The sequence below is a fragment of the Sus scrofa genome, chromosome 4 (genome assembly GCF_000003025.6).
Source record: "Sus scrofa isolate TJ Tabasco breed Duroc chromosome 4, Sscrofa11.1, whole genome shotgun sequence".
NCBI classification, from domain to species: domain Eukaryota; kingdom Metazoa; phylum Chordata; class Mammalia; order Artiodactyla; family Suidae; genus Sus; species Sus scrofa.
Genome location: NC_010446.5, coordinates 42,458,317 through 42,472,509, shown reverse-complemented (window position 1 = coordinate 42,472,509; position 14,193 = coordinate 42,458,317). Strand labels below are relative to the sequence as shown.

General features: G+C 44.8%; 1 protein-coding gene and 1 long non-coding RNA gene across 3 annotated transcripts; both read right to left on the bottom strand.

Annotated features, from left to right (window-relative positions):
- Positions 569–13,919, bottom strand: GEM (GTP binding protein overexpressed in skeletal muscle). 2 transcript variants are annotated; one of them, XM_001926976.7, is made up of 5 exons: positions 13,786–13,919; positions 12,015–12,354; positions 4,976–5,052; positions 3,990–4,194; positions 569–1,927 (listed from the first exon to the last, which is right to left on the bottom strand). In XM_001926976.7, the coding sequence occupies exons 2-5, from the start codon at positions 12,343–12,345 to the stop codon at positions 1,650–1,652; spliced, it is 891 nt and encodes a 296-aa protein (XP_001927011.3). In that variant the 5' UTR covers positions 12,346–12,354; positions 13,786–13,919; the 3' UTR covers positions 569–1,649. The 2 variants fall into 2 exon arrangements, with proteins under 2 accessions (XP_001927011.3, XP_005663022.1); XM_005662965.3 differs by lacking the exon at positions 13,786–13,919 and adding an exon at positions 12,594–13,672.
- Positions 6,796–12,008, bottom strand: LOC106510023. Its single transcript, XR_001308124.2, has 2 exons — positions 10,894–12,008; positions 6,796–10,531 (listed from the first exon to the last, which is right to left on the bottom strand). It is a non-coding gene; the product is annotated as an uncharacterized LOC106510023 (long non-coding RNA).

Sequence of the window (14,193 nt, the reverse complement as noted above, 5' to 3'; positions counted from 1 at the left end):
CTGAGCCAGGTATTTGCAAGACCAAAATGAAAGTCAAACTCACTTTTACTGTAACATAGCATTTACAGGATCCCAAATACTTCCAAATTATATCAGCCAAAAATCACTTTGCATTATTGCGAATTGCATTCCAAAAGAGAGATGTCAGGGATACTCTTTAAAACAGACAATCACTGGCATTCCCATCATGGCGCAGTGGAAATGAATCTGACCAGGAACCATGAGGTTGCGGGTTCAATCCCTGGCCTCACTCAGTGGGTTAAGGATCCGGCATTGCCATGAGCTGTGATGAAGTTGGCAGACACAGCTCAGATCTGGCGTTGCTACAGCTGTGGTTTAGGCTGGCAGCTACAGCTCTGATTTGACCCCTAGCCTGGGAACCTCCACATGCTGCGGGTGCAGCCATAAAGAGCGAAAAAAAAAAAAAAAAACCCACCAGATAATAACTGGGCTTCCACCAGTGAAGTGAAGAAATACAATAAGTGTGTTTCTTTATAATGTGCTTTCTCTAGAAGCTATAGCAAAATATTCATAATCACCTTGTAGGGAAGGAAAAAACATTTAGAAATGCCTTTTTTTCAAATATTTTATTTCTTTTATTAGAAGACATATAGATAAAAACTTGCATATTCTGAAAAAGATAGAAAATGGTAATAAAATGAGCATTTTTCTCATTAAGAAATATGTTCATAAATATGCTTTATCAAATGTTAAAATGGTTGTTATTTTGCAAAATAATAATAAATAGAGCAAAGCTGTGGTATACAAGGGTCAACCCAAAGTATTGGAAGTATTATGTCTCATGTTTTATAAAAATTCAGACCTTCGATTATATTCAAAAACTTTGCATTGTGCGCTCCAGGTTCTCAATAATTCAGATTTTAAAAATATTTTTATGATGCCCTTATGATTTGAAAAATAATGAAACACAAAAGGTGGTTTGATGCAATAGAATTTGGCTAAAATAATTTTCCCCTAAATAAAAAATTATAAGACACAGTCGTAAAGAGAGAATTTTTGAACCCATTAGTGGTACAGGTATCAGTTCCCAATTCTACAAATTTCTGGATCCCCCACTGTGGGCATTGAACAAAAAACTGTTTGCTAAGCTTTAGTTTCCAGCAAGTCCATCATTTCTTTTCACAGCTTCATGGAGCATCATAGTCATGATTGTGATGAGCCCCGTCGGGCAATCCTAGCTCCACGAATACAAGGTACAGAGAAAGAAGTTCTCCCTCCTTTGAAAAATTCCTTTGACAGCCTTCCTATATCTATGACCCACTGATTGGCCTCAGAGTCACATATCAGAACACCGGGCAACATCTTAATAAGAAAAAGTTCTTGCCTAGGCACTCATCCTCTACAAACCAAAGGAGAGAGGAAACACATGTGAACACCAACCACGCTCTCTCGAGTCTCGGGTGTCCATGTAGCAAAGGTCAGGCTTTTCATGTAAATAAATACTGACTCTTTACAAAGATCTTTCATTTCCCATGCATTAATGTTGCCCACCAGCGAACATGTTAGTTCCCAGCTACAACAGGGGAAGCCACATCTTACACTACTTAAGAATCCAATCTAATATAGATTATGGGTCCCAATGGCCTTCAGTGACGTCCATCGGGGGACATCTGGGTGACTCTGGGTACCTAGAGCACAGAGAGGTCATGGCAGGATTTGGACTTGAGCTTGAAGGCCATGTTCTTGTTGTTTTTGGCCACGATCTTGCCCCAGAAGCGTCTGGCTTTCCTGGGGATGCTCTCCCTCCTCTTCTGATAGGCCAGTCGCCGCTCGTTTTTCTCCTTGCTGTCCCGCCGGAGTCGGACCTGCCGCACGATGCCCTCAAACAGCTCCTTGACGTTGTGCTGGACAGCCGCTGAGGTCTCAATGAACTTGCAGTCGAACACCACAGCACACGCTCTGCCTTCTGGTTGGGGGTGGGGTGGGGAGGAGAAAGTCAGAGGGGCTGCAGAATAGCATCCCCCCCCACACACACACAGCCAAGCTGGATGAATCCTCTTTTTAAATGGTCCTCAAGGTAATGCTAAGTCCATCACACATGCAATGGATACGGAGGCCCCTGGGACCCGTGTCCTCCTGGAGCTTAAACAGCAGAATCTCACAGGAAGATTGCCAGAAGCAGGAGAGATGGGCTTTAGATCTGGCCTGCCAAACCCTGTGTGAAGGTCCAATTACATCAAATATTGTCAAATTCCATCCAATACTAAAAGCCATAGCCTTAATTTATTGCGCTTACTATGTGCCAGGAACTGGGTTAAATACTTCATAAACATTTTTTTGTAGCGTTACTGAAATGTAGTTGATTTACAATGTGTTGATTTCTGCCGTAGAGCAAAGTGATTCATACCTATATATACATATGGAAACGAATATGAAAAAGAATATATACATTATGGTTTATCAGAGGATATTGAATATAGTTCCCTGTGCTATACAGAAGGATCTTGTATAAACATTTTTTAGACATTCCCAACTATCTTTAAAAACACATTATCCCTTTCCAGTAGATGATGGGGGGGGGGGGTCCTTTAAAAACTTGAGGGAGTTCATATAACCTGTAAGTGGAGGATCTGAGTCCAGACCCGCTTCACTCTCAAGTTAAGAGAACTTTCTCTTGACTCAGTTTTCTGAATTGAAAATAAGGATGTGTGTACACATATAACTGAGTCACTTTGCTGTACAGCAGAAATGATCACAGTATTGTAAATCAACTCTACTTCAATAGAAGTTTAAAAAATGAATAAAGAAACAAAAAGAATCCTACTTAAAAAAAAAACTATTTAAGCTTTCATGAGTTATTTTGAAAAATTTTGAGGATCTTCACACATGTACAGTGTAATTATGGCGAATGATACAAAAAAAAGCTTTTCTGAAACAGTCTCAATTTCAAATGCTCCATTGTGTTCAATGACCAGGTGTCCAAGTTTGGTTTTGGAAAAAATGACTCCTGCAGACAGTCATTTCCTAAGAGTAAGACATTCCCAAGCTGGCTGGGTCTGTTTAGTCTTTAACAGCATTCTTTTCTCCTGGGCGGAGCCTGGCAATGCAGTATTTTGTTTTTTCACCCTTGTACCAAATTTGAATTAGGCCAATAAAATTTTAAGAGCCCCTAGGGAGTTCCTGTCATGGCTCAGTGGTTAACGAATCTGACTAGGAACCACGACGAGGTTGCGGGTTTGATCCCTGGCTCCGCTCAGTGGGTTAAGGATACAGCGTTGCCGTGAGCTGTGGTGTAGGTTCCAGACTCTACTCAATCTCACGTTGCTGTGGCTCTGGTGTAGGCCGGCGGCTACAGCTCTGATTCGACTCCTAGCCTGGGAACCTCCATGTGCAGTGAGTGTGGCCCCAGAAAAGACGAAAAGACAAAAAAAAAAATTAAGATTTTAAGGGCCCCAAAGGCACTGGGTGCCAACTCAACAAATAGGAATCATGCCTGAACTAAATACGACAAAGTATATGTGATGCCATTGGACTGGCACCTTAACTGGAAAGTTAAGGTTAAGGTTATTCAGGAAGCAAAGGGTAGGGGCTGGAAGGGTGTTTCTAGGGTCTACAGGAATCAGAGGCAGCCAGAGTAGAATTCTTAATCTCAATAGTTTCTTGAAATCAAAGTTCCCATCCTTCTTGCATGAAGGTGCTACTTTCACTTCCTGGGACTCTTGAGAGATGTCCCTGGAGAATAGAGAGGATGAGAAAAAAGGGCTGGGAACTGCCAGTAAACCCGAGTATGACCTCTTCTCTAAAAGAATTCCAGGGAAAGCTTGGGGATGGAGAGACTGAAATCCTGCAGGTAGACCAGATGATCTATTGGGAATGTGGGTGTCTTCGAGTGTGCGTAAAACTCCACGTGGCATCTTAAGAGTCCCTGGTTCCAGCTTTGTGTAAGAGGAAGGGAAGAGCAACTGTTTAAAGGAAAATACCCAAGACCCAGAGATAGTGTCTGTGGTAACTGGCACCACTCCTCTCACCTGATACAGACACTTCCCGGCACCGTACCAGGTCACTTTTGTTGCCAACCAAGATTATAGGAATGTCCTCTGTCTGCCGGGCCCTGCGGAGCTGGATTCGCAGCTCAGACGCCTTCTCGAAGCTGGCGCGGTCCGTGATGGAGTAGACAATCAGGTAGGCATCCCCGACTTGCATGCAGTGGTCTTGGAGCCACTCGTTCTCCCCCTAATGAAATGAGAAGAACTCCCATTGAGTTCAGATGAGCTGGTAAATGAGGTGTCCGTTTGAAAGAAACCATGCGTGTATCCTAAAGTATCCTTGCTGATATGAGAAAGAAAGAAAATTCATTCCGACTCCCCAAAAGGCATTGGTCTTCCATGCCTACAAGATGTCTGTGGCTACAAAGACTGCTGGCTCATGGGGTACGGATGCCAAGAAGTTTTACTTTCTGACTCCTTTCACAGCTTGAGTTGATAAATTATACAATGACTCTGCCAAACAGTATTTCCAACTTTATTTAAACTACCCCAAATGAGCCTTTCCTGGCTTTCAAAAAACTCTTTCGCCTCTTCCAACCGATGAAATCAAGAATTCCTTCATCAGCATCAGAAGGTTCTCGATAAACAGAAAATCTAACGTATATGCTCAAAAGCCCCAGATCTCTACAAAGCACATGCTGAAAACTAGGATGGAGAGTATCAAGGTCGTATAATACGGTTTTACACAGTTTAAAATGATCATCCATACTTATTGGCACTTTCCCTACAACAAATTGACTTTTTGGTATTTCTGAATAGAAGGGCAAATCACTGCAACTTGCTTGGTATTCAAAGCTCATTTATGAACAACTTGTTCCTTAGAACAGTTTCATTCTTTAGAAGTCAATGCTTTTAATCAAGAAAATGAGTTCAACTCATCTGGAACTGCCCACAAAGGACAATGTCACCCTTGCACCAAACCGCCTGGTGGAAGGCAAGCCTTGAAGGAACTTACAGGTTCTGCATACCTTATTTTCCCACATGTCCAGGAGTATAATTGTTGCACTTTCCCCATCAACAATCAGTGTTCGTTCATATGTATCTTCTGGAAAAGAAAGAACAGTAATATTAAGGTCAGCTAAACACTTTTATATAAGACGGCCATGTAGAAATTGATGCTATAAACTTTCTAAATATGCAATTAATTATGTACATATACAAAGTAAAATATGTAAAAGTTCACAAAGGCAATTTTTTTTTAATGGCCGAACTCTTGGCATATGGAAGTTCCCAGGCCAGGGACTGAATCCAATGCCAGATCCTTTAACCCACCTGTGCTAGGCCAGGAATCAAACCTGTGCCTCTGCAGTGACCCAAGCCACTGCAGTCAGATTCTTAATCCACTGGCCCACAGTGGGACCTCTAAGACAAATTATTTTTGAGTCACCTTCAACAACATTCTACATATATTCCTCCAATATCTACTAAGCAGAAGAACTTCATCTTTGGAACATGTATCATTAAACACCTGAAATGAAAGGATTCCTTTTTCATCATTCCTATATCTTTCATATAGGAAAACTATTTAGGAGGATAAACTCACTGTAGCGCCTTTTTTTTTTTTTTTTTTTTTTTTTTTTTATGTCTTTAAGCTATTTCTTGGGCCGCTTCCACGGCATATGGAGGTTCCCACGGCATATGGAGGATAAACTCACTGTAGCGCCTTTTTTTTTTTTTTTTTTTTTTTTTTTTAATGTCTTTAAGCTATTTCTTGGGCCGCTTCCACGGCATATGGAGGTTCCCAGGTCAAATCGGAGCTATAGCTGCCGGCTTATGCCAGAGCCACAGCAATGCAGGATCTGAGCCGTGTCTGCAACCTACACCACAGCTCATGGCAACACCGGATCGTTAACCCACTGAGCAAGGGCAGGGATCGAACCCACAACCTCATGGTTCCTAGTCGGATTCGTTAACCCCTGCGCCACGATGGGAACTCCCACTTCAGCGTTTTTGACTCAGATTCCAGGGCTGCTGTCATCAGAAAACACTGACTGCCCAGCAGAACTGTAAGCCCCACTCAGAAGCCTTACATCGAAAGCCACTGCGCCTTTCAGGGGGGTGACTGCCAAACATTCACTGGCAATTTCAGGAGTTTTCAGCTCAGAGACATTTCTCCTCTTTTGAGATGTGTAAGGGAAAAAATCTTGAGGTTACTCCTATCTTGGAGTTCTCTTCATTAAAAAAAAAAAAAAAAAAAAACCAGTTCCATAGGAATAAATGGGCTTGTTTTCCCATCTCAAGTAGACCAGAAGTGCAGCCTCCAGCTCTACTCGGTAATAGAAACTTTCCTCCTTGCACTGGAGCCCAGATTGAGTATAGTGAAAGGGTAATGCAGTAAAATGGGCCAGGGTAGCTCCAGGCCAGAAAAATCGGTGGGAGAGGGGAAGAGAGAGGATTAAGTGAGTTAACTGGGATTTTTGCAAGAGGAATTCCCACTAACTCCACACAACTGAGCTCATACCCGCTCTGTTTTCACAATGAGGTTTCCTATTTTGAATTTCATCATTTGAAAATTATGATCTTCATAATGATTTTTTTTTCTTGGCATTTTAGGGCTGCACTTGAGGCATATGGACGTTCCCAGGCTAGGGATCAAATCAGAGCTCTAGCTGCTGGCCTAGACCACAGCCACAGCAACACCAGATCTGAGCTTCGTCTGCAACCTACACCACAGCTCACGGCAATGCTGGATCATTAACCCCCTGAGTGAGGCCAGGGATGGAACCTGCATCTTCATGGATACTACAGGGGTTCATTACCACTGAGCCACAACAGGAATTCCCAGAGATTTTTTTTTTTTTAAATCACTTTTCTTGCTGTTCCTTTCACCTAGAATCTGTTCTAACACCCAAAAGCTTATTCCCTTACCTCTTTCTGAAGAATGTGTTCTCTGACCATCTATTTAAATTCCATCACCCTCCCCTATCAATACTCTTTCCTCCCTTCCCTGTTTTATTTTTCTTCATCGTGCTGAGTGCCAAAAGAACATGAATCATTTAACTTACTTATTTTATTATTGTCTGTCCCTCTCGCCCCCTCCCCCTGACTGTTAGGACAGACATCTGCATCTGTAATATTTACTACCGTATCTCCAGCACCCGAGCCAATGCCTGATAGAATGCGGGTGCTCCGTAAACACTTATCAAATGAATGAATGATAAATACAGCATTGTGGCTGTGAGCACAAGCAAGCCAGGATTCAAATCCAGGGGTCAGTTCTTATTAACTATTGGGCTCTGGACTGATTACGTAAGGTCTCTGGCCCCACCTTCTTCATCTGTGAAACGAGACTGATGACAGTACCCATGCCTTAGGGCTGTGTGACCATTATATATATTAAGCTTGGGCACAAAGTAGAAATGCAATCAATGTCAGTCGTTATCATCACTTTTTCAGATGAAACTATTATAGGTAAATGTTAGCTTAAGAGCACTATTTTGGAGGAACCAGAACATTTCTGTTTTAAAACAGTGACAGGTTTATTTAAAAAAAAAAAAATGCTCCTGGTTTAACGTTTGCTCATCTAAGAATTTGGATCAGGAGAGTTAAACACGGACAAATGGGAAGACAATCAGCCAGGGGTTGCTCTGTCTTTCTGTCAGTTTACCCACCTCTTTAGGTACCATTCTTCTAAACAATAGTAACTGTTTTCTGCTTAGGGATTTAAAATCTGTTATTCCACGGTGTTTGCCATGAGGGCATGCATCGTGGATGGGCTCAGAGCGGAAGATGCATAATTTGTCTTCCTGAAGAGTAAAGGAAGACCTCAACAGATAAATTGACAGGACCAAACGTAAACCACCAAAGCCTGAGCAGCACAACAGGGGTGGGGGGTTGACTGCCGCTTACTGCTTCAGAGTTTTTCCCTTCTCTCCCTTCCTGCATTCAGAAACCTCAAAAAAGCACTTTCTCAGCCCTCAGCCCATCGCCTACCACCCTAAAGCAGGCACTAGGGATTCACTTGAGTCCCCAGGAGTTCCCATAGGAATATACCATATTTCAACAGCTTAGGGAAAATGCAAACTCAAATTTTCTCTTGGATCAAGAGGTATCAGAAGAAGTCTAGAGAAAAAGTGGACTAAAGATTCTAGCTGCAAAAGCAGAGCCAAACTGCCTTGCGGTTCTGGAAGGTTCCTGACAGGATCACACTGTCTGGACTCACCTCTGCCTGAAAGTTAGTGTTGGAAACCCAAGAGCCTAAAACAATACATCTCCGCCCTGCTTTGTGCCTCTGCCCTGCACCTGGCTTTATACATCACCTCTGGCTACAGGCCCAAAGGATTCCTCAAATATACAAAGCCTCCGGCCTGACCATCTTCTGCCACCAGGACGGCACCTGCTAGTAACCAAAGTTCTAGTTTCTCTTCCTCCCTTAGTCACTCACCTTTCAGGCTTTTCCAGTGCTAATCCAGTACAAAGAGGGAAAATGGAAGAACGAGGAATTTGAGAAGAGCCCTTTGAAACTTCCCTGGGCTATGACATGTGGAGAAGGGTTCAGGCCTATTGGCTTGTAAAGCTGTTGAGTAACCTGATCTGGGGAAGTATTCTTTTCCTTTTTTTTTTTTTTCCAGTGCTTTCCAGGAAAGCATGGGGTGAGAACTCACCCTCTGTCTCACAAGATGGATCATCCTGATGGCATGGGATGGTTTTTCTAGAACTGGGTGATTGTGATCAGAAGCCACTTTCCCTGGACTCTCGCACCTTGAGGTGGCTTTCCTCAAGTGACCCCCACCTTGAGAGGTCCCGGCATTCCTCTCCCCTGAAACTCAACTGCTTTCAGCCTTCAGAGCCCAAGGGATCCCAAGGAACCCTGGAAGGAAAGCCTTGCTCAGGAAGACTGACCTCTCCTCCAGTGGCTCACATCTCCTCTGCATGTCTCAGAGGGCCCCAGCCAAGAAGGACCAAAGTGGATGAGGATTTCAAGCAATGAAAGGGCCCACTGTGGAAGATAAGCCCAAGGAAAGGAAACAACAGATTCACAATGAGCTCTAACGTTTGCTCATTGGCCACTTACTCTGTGTCAGGCACTATGCTATTTCCTCTAATCCTCCTCTACCCCAGAAAGTAGGGACTGTCCCTCTTTTACTAATGAGGAAGCTGGAGGGGGTACCTTAGGACAAGCTATAGGTATCTTATCCAAGAACAGCCCACTAAGTCATTGTCAAAGCCAGGGTCCAAACCCACATCACCAGTGTTCTCTCCAGAACTTTCCGTGCACATATGTGGTGCCTTCCCACCTACCTCAGGGATTCCAAATCCTAGCTATCTTTAGGGTTCCACTCAGAGACCACCTCTTCCATGAACCCTTTTCTGATTTCCACAGCCAGAAGTAATATTCATTTTCTCCTGTGAATTCCCACAGCACTGCCATTGTACCTCTGTGAAGACATTTGTCACACCCTGTCTTGATTTACAGTTGGGTACAGCTGATCTCTATTGCATATACTGTAAGTACCTTTAAGGAAGAAGCCCCATGACTCTTTGTGTATCCTCATAATATCTCATTAAGCTCCATAGTATGTGTTCAGTAACTGTTGAGGAATGGATGGATGGATGGATGGATGGATTGACGGATGGATGGATGAATGAATAAATGAACAACATTAAATGTGTACAGAGAGTCATAAGATTATTGCCACATAATCTTAACAACATCCATCTTTATTTCAAGAAATAATGGTGAGAGTTATGGGTAGTTTTTTTACGGTTAATGCTGGGAAAAAACAAAAACAAAACAATGCAGGGAAGTGCCTTGAAAAACTCTCCTCTTGGAAAACCTAAAGCCAACTAGTGATTCCAATGGCCACCTAAAGTAGGGGTATAATCCTAGACAGCATAAATTAAGTTACTCAAATAGGCCACATAAGGTAGGATGAGTCACCCCAGAAACTTCTTGTTGTCAAGAGTCTCTGTTTGAAAAGATAAGGAAAGGGTTCTCCATACCAACCGCTTCACCTCCCTATTAAACGAAGAGGCTTGCCAAATATAGAAGCCTGCCTTCCCAAATTTCAGGGCTGGGTCGATCTTCTTAGTACTCTATGCCTATGGGGATACCACCCATATCTATGCCTGTGATAGATGGACAAAGATTTTTGAAAGTCTGCTATTCACTAACTTTTTTAATTCCTTCCTCTTACAGAAACAAACAAAAATTCTCAATGGATCTCTTCTTTCTATCAATCCCCAAAGTACTTTGTTGCTACTTCTTAAGGTATCCATTAATTTCCCCCTGCCCAGAATTACAGCCACTGACACTTAGATCCTTCCTTAGAGGATATAAACAGTGCACCTCATTCATCACTGGGGACCCCAGAGACTAGCACAGAGGCAGGCATGTGGCCGGCACCCAGCCCAATGCTATAGTATTTAACAGCACTTGGATGCTAAAGCCAGGGGCTGCCGAGTACGGTGAAAGAACGTAGGATTTAGGTGCAACTATAACTAGTTTTGACTCCTGACCAGACTATGAACTAGGTTTCCACCCAGGGAAAGTCACTTGACTTCAAAAGCTTCCACTTCTTCGCCTGTAAAATAGAGATGTTATTAATACCAAATTGGTTCACTTTTTATAGCTATTATCAAAATACTTATGGGGAGTACCTAGCACAGTGCCTGGCATATAGCAAGCCTATTAATGGCAGAAGGAGACCACAACCAAACTAGGCTTATAAAATCCCAACTTCAAACCCCACCTGCCCCAGGGTGATTCCAGGTAAGTCCCTAAGGCTCAGCTTACTCATATGAGTACAGTTCTAACGCAAGGACCAAAATTAACAGTAGCAAACATAAGGCACCCAATAAAGTGCCTCTCCCGCTGCAAATACACATTCTAGATGGCAGTTCCTCCTCCCTTTCTCCTAGCCTTTCCAAAGAAAGAGACGCTGACCTTATTTCTCCCTTAATTCTTGTTTAGCCATCATCCCCGAGGCTTCAGAAGGGAGGAAAGAAATCAATGTTCTCTCAATGAGTCATCATTTAAAGCCAGTTCGGGAGCTGCCTCATGAAGCAGTGAACTCCTCCAACACTGGAAGAATAAACGTTGAGTAGAGATATGAGCTGACAATGGTGTGTAAGGAGTGGGGTTCCGATGCATCAAGTGGAGAGCAGAACCAAGTCACACTAAGGCATCTTCCTACTCTGCAAGCCTGTGCTTCAGCTGAGAGTTGCAACTGAGCGTCCAGACAGACCATGCCACTGGGGCAGGCGCTGGAAGGCTCTTCCTTCATTTCTACAGCTGCAAATATGGACACACAGTGACCCTGGCCTTGTCTAAGACAGGAGTGATGGTTGAAAGACATTGTATGAAAACCATTAACTATTAGCATCCTCTTATGACTTCCCAGAATACAGTGTTATCCTTTATATGTATTTGAGGAATGTGTGCATTTTTGAGATTATGTCACCTCAAATCAGGTGGGGAATTGAGGCTTAAATAATAAATATTTTAGATGAGACTGACCATGAAAATTTGTCATGAAAAGCTGTAAGACTCTACAAATGTATGTATCATCATTGTTATACTTCAATTGTTAAAAAATATTGTGCTATTTAAAACACAGATTTTAAACAGCTGTATACCATCCAAAGCCTCTAATACTGGTATAAACAAACTACTGAATTCATCCTAACAGTTTTTCAAATTGGTTTGGTTTTAGGTATCACCATGGAAAAAGGCTGTGTCTGCACTGAGCTCTTGCAAGGTTCAGGTGAGAGCCTGCAAAAGCCAGAGGTGGCATCCTGACCCTCCAGTTCGGTCCTCTGTGATCAGTCTCCCCAGTCCCTTTAGAATTGGAACCTAAGAAATTCCCTTCTTGGACCAGCTTCTATCTACAAGCATTTTCATTTTCTTGTCCCGAGGGCTTATGCCAGGGCTTCTCTGGCCTTAGCTCCCCAGCCAGAGCCAAGAACAGTCTCAGTTTCCAAATCTGCAGACAAATCACCCACCCACTCACTCTTCCTCCTGGACCACTGCTGACTACAGAAGCCCACCAGGGCCGAGCCACCTACCTCCCAGCACTTCACAGTCGCTGTCCAGGCTGTCATGCACGCCCGCAAAGATGTTGGCCAGAGTGGACTTGCCCACCCCCTGCTCCCCTATGAGAACCACCCGGTAGTAAGTGTTCCCGGACTCAGAGGAGATGACTGAGTCCGTGGAGTCGGAGGACCAGCTCTGGCGGCAGTGGTCCTCGGGGGCAGCTGAGTGACGGTTGCGCTGGCTGTACTGGTAGGGCTCCTTCTGGACCATCAGGTGCCTGCCATCAGCTGGGATGCTCCAGCGCTGCTGCTGGGGCTGCATGCCCACAGTGCCCTGGCGCATGGTGACATTATTCAGAGTCATCGTTGGGTCCTGGAGAGCAAAGCAGCCAAGATGGTAGCATTTGTAAGCACAAGTGAGAGCTCAGGAGGCTCCAAGAGTCATCAGCGCTATTTTAGTGAGTGAGGTGAGACCCAAGTAACCCTAACACAAGGGACACCAATGAAGCAGTCCCCAAAGCCAAAAGGCTTTCAACTGAACACACGCGCACACACACACAGTCAGTTACCAGCTCCTCAGGCAGATTGTCATTTGCAAAGAGAAAACAGTACCGTGATCATTGCCCACTGCCCTGAGGCTTCCTCCATCCTCAAGGAAGCCTTGGGATTTCCCACTCCGAGCTGGCACAGAGGCAGCCAGAAGGAACCAATGGCCTCCAGAGATGGCTTGAAAAGCAACAAGTTAATGCAGCTGGGGACCAGCTGGCCAGGTTAGCTGCTCTTGTCTAAACATGGCTCTTAACTGTACTAGCATCCAGACGGCTTTTATGCCTCAGTGGAAAACACGTGACAATGACATCACCCCCCCTGGCTGGACTGGACAAGCACTCATTGGAACTTCCATGTTTAGTAAAGTTGCCCTGATGCTCCCTAGCTCCCTGAATAAGCTACTATTTGAGAGGGAGAGAATTTCTGTTTGAGGTTTGTGCCTCAGCTCTGCCCTCCTGCCCACAGATATTACGTTCAAAACATCCCAGCCCCAGCCCTGTGCCTTGTCCTTCTGGCAGAGAAATGACCTGCTCACGTTCAGACCTGTCAAAATTGCAGAGAAAATGTTTCACTCTTATTAAACCACATCCACTCAGAGAGTTCTTTAACTCAACTCAGATTTCCTCCTTCTGGAAGCAAATGAGAAGGTCAAAGACTCTCCCAAAAGACATTCAACAACTTTGCTACAACTTTCCCTTCTCAAGACTCCCTCCCTCCCTGCAGGGAGGTCTGTAGTACCAGGTTCCCTGAGATAAAGTGGAAGCATTCTCATTTTAACCAGCAAGATCTACTAACAAGGGGGAGACATGCACAGACAGCCCCTTTCTCACACTCGCCCCCACTCTCCACACCCCAAGGCGTCGATGATCTAACCACGATGACCATGACCGGTCGGTTTTTTAATCTTACAAGCAGCGCCTCCGTTGGCCGGCTTGAATTCAAACCACAGGAGCCGAAGTATCACTGTGGGCGCCCTCTGGCCACAGACGGTCGGAGGAGGTGACCTCAGTCAGCTCCTACTGAACTGAACTAAGAAACCCGCTAATGACAAATGGCATCCTTTGCACCTGAAACTCTGGCCCTGACCGGAAAACCACAGCGCAGACAGCAGGTTCCAAAGTCTCTTTTCTCAAGTTAGAAAGTTCTGCGGGCTGGGAACGCCCACCCCTTTCCCAACCACCCGCCTCACTCCGAAGTCGGGAGCACCCACCACCACCCCCATCAACAACCCCCCCGCCCCGACCACCTGACTTACTTGGTGGGAGTCGTCGGAGGGTCGATGTGCGCTGTGATGCCCTGGCGCCGCGCGGGATGCTCGCGCGCTACCACGTTCCGTGCCTCCGCCGGTGCCCGCCGCTCGCAGTCGCCGCGGCCCCGCGGTTTATAACCAGCCCCGCCAACCCGCGCCGGGGCTTTTCCGTGACGTCAGCGCCCCCGCTGGGAGGGGGCGGCTCTGCAGCAAACCCCGAGTTGCAGCCACTTCACTAAATCAGTAACTCGCAGTCATATGACCCCTTTTAAAAAATAACGACAGTTCAATCCCGGGCGCCTTTATTTTATTTTCTTTTTACCAGCTGGGCACAGGAAGATGGGAAAATACACCAAGTGCCACTTAATCGCGCCGCCCAGCAAAACACTTGCGAACTGTCCGGATAAAGGATGG